At 44.4% G+C, this 9,690-nt stretch overlaps 1 protein-coding gene across 2 annotated transcripts; it reads left to right on the top strand.

Annotated features, from left to right (window-relative positions):
- The first annotated feature begins 2,377 nt into the window (after positions 1–2,377).
- On the top strand, positions 2,378–6,637 carry stmn1b (stathmin 1b). Of its 2 annotated transcripts, none has more exons than XM_036538880.1 (5): positions 2,378–2,453; positions 4,875–4,912; positions 5,065–5,240; positions 5,465–5,656; positions 5,831–6,637. In XM_036538880.1, exons 2-5 carry the CDS (start codon positions 4,897–4,899, stop codon positions 5,888–5,890), a joined length of 444 nt encoding a protein of 147 aa, XP_036394773.1. In that variant the 5' UTR covers positions 2,378–2,453; positions 4,875–4,896; the 3' UTR covers positions 5,891–6,637. The 2 variants fall into 2 exon arrangements, with proteins under 2 accessions (XP_036394773.1, XP_036394774.1); XM_036538881.1 differs by having other exon boundaries at positions 5,068–5,240; positions 5,831–5,910.
- The last annotated feature ends 3,053 nt before the right edge of the window (positions 6,638–9,690 follow it).

The following is a 9,690-nucleotide window of genomic DNA, read 5'->3' as shown; positions in this document are numbered from 1 at the left end:
CAGTTGCTCGTATAACGAAATATCGTTGTCTCAACATGTGGAAAACAGGACAAACAGGCTTTATATGATAACATGGGCCAGCAATGCGGAGAGCTCCTTAGGGCATTAGGATTGTACACTTCAGTAACGCCTGAAAAGTCCAAGTCCATACACTTCAAACTGATCTGGATATTAACCATGCGTGAAAATAAATGAACATGATATACAATGATTTTGTTCAATATGATCCAGCCATCTGATCATGTGATCAGTGCTATTCATAGTGGGACAGAGTCGTCATCTGCCTGTCCACATAAAGGAGAAAAACATCCCCAATGCTAACACTGTCTTAGCTATAGCATACCTTGCCTTCTGAGCCAGCACGCCAACCAGGTTCTTCCTGTGTCAGGAGGCCCCTAAAACCAAAAACAAGCACTGATGAAAGCTCACAGATCTCCCGAGGTGTGTGAATAAAAGACGAGGAACTATTGAAAGAGATTTCAGAAACTCCTTTTTAGAATTCACCCTGGAATAGGCCGGACCGAAAACCCCGCGGGTGTGTTTTTAACAATAAAGCTGATCCTCGTTTCTTCTCCAAAAATGGCCGCTGCTACTGAGGATGTTCAGAGAGGTACCCATGGGTGCCAGGCATCCTGTTATCCTGGATGAAATGTTTCTCAGTGCAGACTTACCCAAAGGGGGTGGGGGAAGGGTATTGCTGATGGGAAAAAGGCCTCTATGACTGCACCAGTCTCCAGAGACTCTCCGTGCAGAAATGACATAATTTATCTAACGAACCGCCGGCTTACTTCACCGCAGATCCCTCTGTGTCCTGCTCGTGGATAACCAGTTGATCCAGAAACGGCCATATTTCCACACTCTGCTGAGCAACATATGTATTTTCCACCGCTTTGAAACATTCAAGCTCAGAAATGAATGGGTCAGTATTTACACTGTTGTGAAAGAGGAATAGCCAGACCATTTCAGACAGTCAATGAAAATAACCACTTGACATGATGTTGCTGACAGCAGGGTTACTTGGCTGGCTACTTAAAAGAGGAAATGTTGTCCACATGTTGTTTGTGATTGGACAGATACACATTTTCGATTGAACCATAAAATTATAGTACAGACCATCATGTTTCTATCATTACACCTGAAAGCAGTTAAGTATAGTCATAAATGGCATTTTGATTTCATCTTTGAAGCAATCTGTAAGGCGAGAATCCTATCTCATGTGGTCTGAGTGTTTGGCAACACCAGACTAGTTTAAGGCATTCCAGTCATTAAAGTAATAAACCTCTTTATCATCCAGGCCATGCCTTAAATGGTTGATTTCATTTGTGCGCTAAATTAAATTGCAACTGCAAAATTTCGAAGCCCGTGTCTGTGAAACTCTTTCATTGTTCTCTGGACGAAAAGTTCTGTGCTATTATTGCAAGACTACTTTCGGTATCCCTACAATGACGCCCCACCCACCGCATTCTGCTGGGACAGCTTTGGCTACAGCATCTAAATACCACTTCTGAGTGGTTCACACCAAAATCCCCACATGCAGTACCATACTATAGCAATATGTGGCCAGAGAAGAGGGAGGGGTAATACGGCAGCACAGTAACTCTCAAGGTCTGTAGCTTTATTACACAACCAGACTCATCAGGCACAAACACATAAACGTGACCGCATCTGCCGCTTTCTCCCTCTCCAGGGCAAGAGGAAGCAGGACCGCTCTATCAGACGACTGGCTCCATGCACTTGAGAGCATTACATAATCTTCTAGAGCGCACATGCTACGATTTGCTTTCTCTACACGCGACGAGGGCAATGCCTATACTTTTTCTGTTCTCAGTGAAGATTGTCTGTGGGTCGTAATGTTTGCGTTTTGTATCCGGGAACTAGAAAATTAATTACCCACCTCGTACAGATAAAAAGCCAAAGTTTGCTACGTGCGATTTAATAAGCTGTGGCTTTTAATTGTGTTCAAAAATAAAGTCGTAACATTAATTATGGTTCATAATTAATCATGCAAGCCTGCTAAAATATACGTTACATCCCCATTTTGCGCGATCTGGGTCATAGCTACTATCTGCAGGAAGACTCAGTATGGTTGTGTCAAAGAACGACGTGCGCCTGTTCGGTTTACTGTCAGGAAACATAAACCATCGTCATACAAGTGTCTGCACAGTCGACAACGCTATTTCGCGCGTTTGCAAAACACCAGCTACATCCTCCAATCCACACGCCTCGTGGTTTTGTTTTGGTGGCTTGAAAGTAAAAAAACTACAAATCCCAGAATGTCAAAGATACGTTTTACGCGACCGTTTTAACTTTTTTCTAACGGCTAGCCAATGGAGCTGAAGAATCAGCTGTGACGTTATTGCTTTGGTCCTTTTTTGCGCGAACTCGCAAAGCTGAGGCAGAGAAGAAATCGGCGCGAGAACGGTTGGAGAGCAAGCTCACGCGCAACCCTAAAGGTGGGTAGGCTGTTATTATTTGGGTGCATGCTCGCTAGTCATTGGTGCTTTTCATGATAAATGCATTAATATAATGTGCAAAACAAAAAATTCAGTTAAAATTTTTAACGTTAATTTGTGTGTGTTTAAGTTGGCTAGCAGCACAGGTGCAGATGGTTATTTTCAAAATCCACCTGGGGTGGCCAGCTTATTTTGCAGGCTAGCAAACTTGGAGATACTTTAACGTTAGCCTGCTGACCCGCTCAGCAGCTAGGTTGTTTAAGTTAGCTTGGCGGCGAGGGTCTTCAGATTTTATCAGTATTACTAGTGTTAAACGGTTGGCAATATTTATGTCAATTTAATTAATTTGAAAGCTTGTTACCGAAGTCAGTCACTTGGCTAATTTTTTTTTTTTTTTTATCTAAGGACAGCTAAATAGCTGGCGGCTAGGTTACTTTGTCAGAAAAGGCGGGTGTCGAGATTGAGTGTTGGGTAGCCAAGCAGTCGGGGAAAATGGGGGTGAAAATAGATAAGCCTGGAATTTTCTGTGGGTTGGGTCGGACCAGCACTGTGTGTTGTAGTCGGTGTAACGGTGTCTTTATAGTCGGTAACTGTTATCGTTAGGTAACTAAGTTAACGTTATCTGGGTGGGCTAACCAGCTGCCTAATCTAGTTGAACGAGTTGCTAACGCTATTTAGTTTATTGTTGGTAATCGATGTCCGAAATATTGCTTGATAATGGATTGAGGAGCGTATACGTGAATGACTCGGGCTCATTTTGGGTGTGAACCATTGAAATGCCATTCAAGCCATCGGAAACAACGAAAGCAGTTTGTAAAGGGGTTGGCTAAATTTTGCCAGTTGGTCCATTTTCTTAGCTTGGCACCCTTGAGTTTTCAACTTTATGTCGTTAAACGGCCTGTAAATATTTGACAGCACACTATTTAGTCCTAATAAAACAACCTATTCAACTAAAGGACAGCAGGTACAGGCGTCTAATTCTGAGCAGTCAGGCGGGTGGGTCTACCGTTAGCTTTTGTTCATGGTTAGTCGTAGACAAATAAATGTGAGCTTTTTTTTCCCCCCCAAAGGGAATTGGATCAATTCTAGGAGTTTGCATAACGAGGCACCTGAATTAAATAAATCAATGTCCTCCTGCTAAATTAATTTGCCAGGATTTTTTTTTAAAGAACGCTTTTTTTCCCCCTGCCCGATTAGCTAACATTAGCTTTGTTGAACTTGAAGCCAGTTTGGCTAGCAGAGGAGGGGGGTACTGCACAGGCGCTCTCGCCTTTGTTTGCGGCTGATTTTTCAGTTCATCGCACAACTGCGCTTTTGTTTGCGAGCCACTTTCTCAAAAGCTTGCTTGGATAAGTTTCATAAAGCGTGACGTGTGTGATATAATTATGTATGTAAGTGTGTGTATATACAATGTATAGTGTGTATAATGGATTCATACATTGACCCATTTACCTGTGGAGCGGTTTCGCAGTTTGTCAGCCCGGTGACGTTTGATTGGCGCTTGGCTGCCGCTGATGCTGAAAGCGGGCTGGCATCGCTGCTGCTTCGGACAGTAATCCAAATCCGCTTTGTCCGCCGCTTTCTCCCTGACTCCGTCTCCGTGAAAGCGCGCAGAATGGGTCTCCCGGCACAAACGGCTCTTGTTTTTAGGGCGTCTCTGTTTTTTGTTTGCACTGACGCTGTGAGCTCGTGGTTCAGTTTGAAATGTGGGATCTCATTCAGTTTTGGCTCCACAATTACAAGCAATTAAGGAAAGATTATAGCGGCTGGAAGCTATAGCGGTCAGACAGCATCCCCTTAACGTACAGCATCGTGCAGAATGTTCACGGATTAATATTTAGGAATGTGGTTCTGACCGCTTTTGGTGGTAGTACGATCATCTAGCTGCAGATTATGTGGGGCAAATGCATCACTGTGTGATATTACTTTAGCTTGAAATGGCTAAAGTAAATTTATTTGACTGTTAATTTCCCGTACGCGCGGCGCATTGGGTAGCGGTTAACTTGCCGCTCTATGTGATGTCAGGTGTGTAGGAACAGTTCAACAGCAGCTGCAGGCTGATTACTAATGTTGCTGTTTTGAGTGCATCAATTTCGTTGCAATCGGTAGGCAAATACTTGGCGTACTGATAGTCTAATTTAAGAGCTCGCCATGTACATTTCTGTAGCAGGTAGTCTAGTTCAAAGACGCCTTGCGCTGAAATGTCGTAAAACAGGTCCGCGAGAGGGCGCCGACAATACTTCATTAGCGCCAGCTGTAGCCGAATTGTTAATGAACATGCAGTAATGATCTTTACATTTCTGTGTGGATGTCAGGAAAAGGAAGTCACCTTTGGACTATAGTTATCTGAAAACTGCAAAATTTTATTTTTGATAGTATATAAAATTTTTGGCTAATTGTTCTGTTTATCCTTTGTTGAAGGTACAACAGCGCTTCCCCTGAAATGGCTTCCCCAAGTGGTAAGTTAAATTCAACTTAATCTCACTTTCCTTTATGACATGCAGCTATGGCCAAACAAAGGCAACACTTTGGAGTTTTTATATTTTAGATTCGAAGCGCCACGCTCGTTCGTATGAATGCGTGATGTGAACAGGTGTCTTTGCTCACCCAGCAGAGATACAGGTAAAGGAGCTGGATAAGCGCGCTTCTGGCCAAGCCTTTGAAGTCATTCTGAGTCCCACCGCCCCAGACGCCAAGGGGGAGTTCCCTCTGTCCCCCCCAAAAAAGAAGGACCTGTCTTTGGAGGAGATCCAGAGGAAGCTGGAGGCTGCAGAGGAGCGCCGCAAGGTAAGCCCCCCCCCCGGGTCAGTTTTGGGGTGTCGCTTATTTGGGCGGAAATGCAAGTATAAGCATGCAGTCATCCTGGTCATACACAAGGCAATGGATATGCATGGGATCTCCAGTGAAGTCCTTACTCATCCCAGCCTAGCAGGCCAAGTTTAGATCTGTCATGTGCAGGAGGTTACCTTGGTAACTGCATCTGGCTGTTCCCCCCCCCCCCCCCCCCTCAGTCCCATGAAGCGGAGGTCCTAAAGCACTTGGCCGAGAAGCGGGAACACGAGAAAGAGGTGCTTCAGAAGGCCATGGAGGAAAACAACAACTTCAGCAGGATGGCAGAGGAGAAGCTGAACATGAAAATGGAAGCCAACAAAGAGAACCGCACCGCGCGCATGGCGGCGCTCAACGAGAAGTTCAAGGAGAAGGTACGACCCCCCCCCCCCCCCCCCCCAAACACTCACACACACACACAGCGAGCTGCGTTTGAGCCGGCTGCTCTCACTAATCACCCTGATTAATTTTATTCATTCATTCAGAGTTTTTGAACATGACTCCATTTGAGATGTTTAACTGTCTGCTTTTGTGTGTGTTCTTTCCAGGACAAGAAACTCGAAGAGGTTCGAAAGAATAGAGAGACCAAAGAAGGAGGGGAAAACTGAGTTTTTGCATTTTGGGGTTCGGGTTTTTTACGTATCCAAAGATTTATTTTTGTTTCTGTTTCATGGCCAGTATTTTTCTTTGGTTTTGTTCACTGCCCACCTTGTTACTCTGAAAGAAGTAGAGGAAGTACAGAAGTTCACGGTTTAGTTTTCTCCTTTTTGAGTGTACTCGCAAAGGCTTTGGTGTGGATATTCTTTGTTGCATCGGGTTCTTTTCTACCTGTAGACTGTCATCGCAGCTTTTGACCGTTGAAATAAGCAGTGTTTTTACCTATAAGGAAGCATGTCACTTATGCATAGGTCCTTAACATTGTCTATTGCATTGTGCAAGTTAATCTGTGCGTGTGTGTCAAAACTGCTGTTCGAGCTTAAAGTTGCACAGTTTTTTCGAGTCATGTTCGGTTTAGCCTTTTCACGCTGGTATGGTATCGGCCTTCTTGTGTTAAGAATCCACTAGTCTTGCTCCTAGATCCCTTCTCAAGAGTCCTGACATCCACCCTGCTTCTCACACTGCTGTTTGCTTTGGGGTTGCTGACTGCTAGAGATGGGTTTCAGTCTTAATAAAGCACACAAATTAACCCAAGGTGTATCACAAAAGTACCATTAAAGGCTTATGGAGTCTGAATGCAGCCTGGAAGAGGTTGAAGCATTCAACATGCAAAGGAGCAATACATTTTACGGCATCGTGGTGGATAACTAGTTGGCTTGAATAAAAACCATGTACTAAAGCAAAATGCAAATAAAAAAATCTTAAAACTTTGGAATGGTGTGCAATTTTTTGCTCCTGCAGCCCAAAGCCCAGTTTTCCTGCAGCCCGCTTGTCTTTACTCTGTTTGGGACGAGTCTTCTCAAAAGGACTGGAACCTCATGGATGATGGTGGACTGTTAACCTCAATTCCCTCTGACATTCGAGGCTTCACATTCCTAGCACAATGACAGCATGATCCTCATTCGGCATTAAATCTTTTTTCAATTTTCAAGTACAGCTGTAGACCTGCAGTTTAATGTTTTGATTTGCCTATTCATATATGTTCTGACCAGGATTACAATTTCAGATATGTTTTAAAACTGGGCAGAGGGGGAGAAAGAACTAGGTATGTGTGCTTTTTTTGCAAAATAAAAACTTATTCATGTGCCCCAATTTAAGATTGGTGCATTTTGCCTGACTACAGTTATATGAGCTCTTTGGTTCATTTCACAACATTGCATTTTCAAAATGGCCTCCTTCATTTCCCTAGTGCACAGCAGTGAAGGCAGCAGCCTGCACAAACACCATGGGTGTTCTACCTCTAGAGATGTGTGAGCACTTGTGCGCTTTAAACCAAACCTGGGTTGCACCTGTTTGCACGTACACCATCTGCAGACACATCACCCGGTACACACCAAATCCCATCTGATTACCCTGTCACTGTTGGGTTTCAAGCACCTTTAATTTTACTATCATTCAGCAGATGCTGTTGTCAAGAGCGACTTACGTAGGTTGCAGTTACAGCTGGATATTTACTGAGGCGTTTGGGGGTTAAGTACCTTGCCCAAGGAGACAACAGCAGTGTCCCAGCAGGGAATTGAACCATTGGACAGAAGGAATGCTTTCACTGGTATGGTAAACCTGTGCTCAGCAATACACAAACCAACAGAGAACGCGTGACCGCTGAAGTGGGGTTTGACAAGGGCAACACTGATGTGAGGAGGCTGAGAAAGCTCCGTGATCAATATATGTAGGGCTGCTAATGATCATACGACAACAAATGTGTAGAGAACGTCTAGAATTGCTATGCTGCAACATTTTAGGGCCAAAAGTTTAGGCTATTTTGTAATCTTGCATTTTAATTCCTAGTACCTTCTTTAATATCTGCTTTCTATTTTTGAAAGTTAAAATAAAATGTCAGTAGTGTGGCACATGTGAACATTGATATCAATCCTTTGACATTACTGACATCTAGTGGTAGAGTCATAAAAATACAACACATGATGCACCTGACCGCTGACATTTTGCCAAACCGATCTGGTCAGTGGTTGCCCATTTCTCGCGTGTTTTTGGCTGCTTCTCTCCCTGAGCATTACGACAGAACAAGCTCGGATAGTTTTGCATTGGATTCTGTCTCTGCAGTTTTTGCCAGCTGACCACCGTACTCTGTGACACATACATCGCAAAATCGGAAAAAATAGGTCTGGTCTGATGAGAAGCTAAGTATCCCCAAGTTAACAAGTTACACTGTGCTACCTATTCAGAACAAACCTACAAGTAACGCTGACTTCCTGGCCTCCGCGTGGCTCTTTTGGTTTTTCACGTGACGGTCACATGACCGGCCGACTCCCTCACCCGGCGCGATTTCCCCTGCGCGTAGATTTTACTGGAACACAGGGAAGATCTGTGCAGCTGCTGCCGCCTCACCCGTGATTCAGAGCCCGGTCTCTGACCCGTGTGCCCCACTGTCTCCCCCGGCCTCCCCTCGCAGTGTCCTGGACGCGCCGGGCGACTCCGGGACATCGGGGTCCCGGGACCCGGCCGGACACAGGGCCCTCTTTGTTCTCCGCGCTCCCGGGTCGGGCTGTGATCGGATTATAAACTCATTAGCGCACTTGCACCACGGCGCTGTGCTCTACCTCTCCCGCTCGCTCTGAAAGGAGGACACGCTGGCTGCCGCACTTGAAAAGCCTGATTCTGAGGCTGACCTGGTTTTTTTTTAGGGGGCTGTTTTATCATTGGTACACGAGCCCCTCTTCCCCCCTCCCACAGCCCAAAACGTGGGCGCAGCTGATATCTCTGCAAACCTGGCATAGATTTTTTTAGCCCCTCATAATGTTTGCAGGTGTTATGTGTTACTGTCAATTATTCATTTATTTATTTGGTAGGCTCTTCTGTCCAGAGAAACTTACAATGTTATCGTGGGGAGTTGTGCAGTGTTGGTGCAAACCTGCGTACATTTCACAGGCGAAGCCATAAAGATACAGATACAGACACAGAACAGCTAGTAACAAATCAATGACAAGTATACAAAGAAATTATTTTGTGTCTGAATAGCTCAAAATAACATCTTTAAGGTTAATGTAAATATCTCATACTAACATGGCCACAGAGCCAAATAATGATCTCCAAGGGCAAAATGACCTTATAGCATAGGGCTTATTTAATGCCAAAAGTAATGTTAACTTGAATTATGCAATTATACATGCACTTGTAGTGACTAACAATGATCTTTGAGAGCTCTGTGGACTAAATCATGTTTCCATTAAGAGCTGGAATCACCTGCTGGGTTCTTGGCATTGAATGTGGCCAAGTTCTGGAAGCCAGAGTGAAATCTGATCGGGCATTTTTTTTTTACATGTGTTAAAATTGTGAGTTATTCTGCAATGCTAATTTTAGGAGGGAACTCATTCCAGTGGTTGGAAAAGTGGGTTTTGGGGTGTGTGGCCGCAGGTCGGCGTGGTGAGGGTTTGTGCAGGGGATCCAGTGTCCAGAGAAACAAAAGTTAAGTTGATGGCTCGACATCCAAGCAGCAGGTAGCAGTACTAGCAGTCCTTGAATCACTTTTAAGGGGACCCTATCCACTGTGATTGTACCTACTATTAATTATATAATGAACTTGTATAATTGTATAAATATTGTATAGCAATATTACATTTCAGATAAAAATTGGAAATACGTTCTCATGTACTAAAACAATTGGATGTGGACCACTTGCCCCTCAGAACCAACAGGAATCTCCATGTGTCGGTAGTTCTTTTCACCTGTCCGGAAGGGGAATCCTGGCGTGGTGCTCCGGATGCGATCACGCATGGTTGGGATTCGGGTAGAC

The sequence above is a fragment of the Megalops cyprinoides genome, chromosome 10 (assembly GCF_013368585.1).
Source record: "Megalops cyprinoides isolate fMegCyp1 chromosome 10, fMegCyp1.pri, whole genome shotgun sequence".
Classification (NCBI taxonomy): domain Eukaryota; kingdom Metazoa; phylum Chordata; class Actinopteri; order Elopiformes; family Megalopidae; genus Megalops; species Megalops cyprinoides.
The sequence above is the reverse complement of the archived record's forward strand: the minus strand, read 5'-3'. Positions and strand labels throughout refer to the sequence as shown.

Coding starts and splice junctions, on each gene's coding strand:
- stmn1b (XM_036538880.1), top strand. Junction 5,241..5,464: donor CTGCAGAGGAGCGCCGCAAG/GTAAGCCCCCCC, acceptor CCCCCCCCTCAG/TCCCATGAAGCGGAGGTCCT. Junction 5,657..5,830: donor ACGAGAAGTTCAAGGAGAAG/GTACGACCCCCC, acceptor TGTTCTTTCCAG/GACAAGAAACTCGAAGAGGT.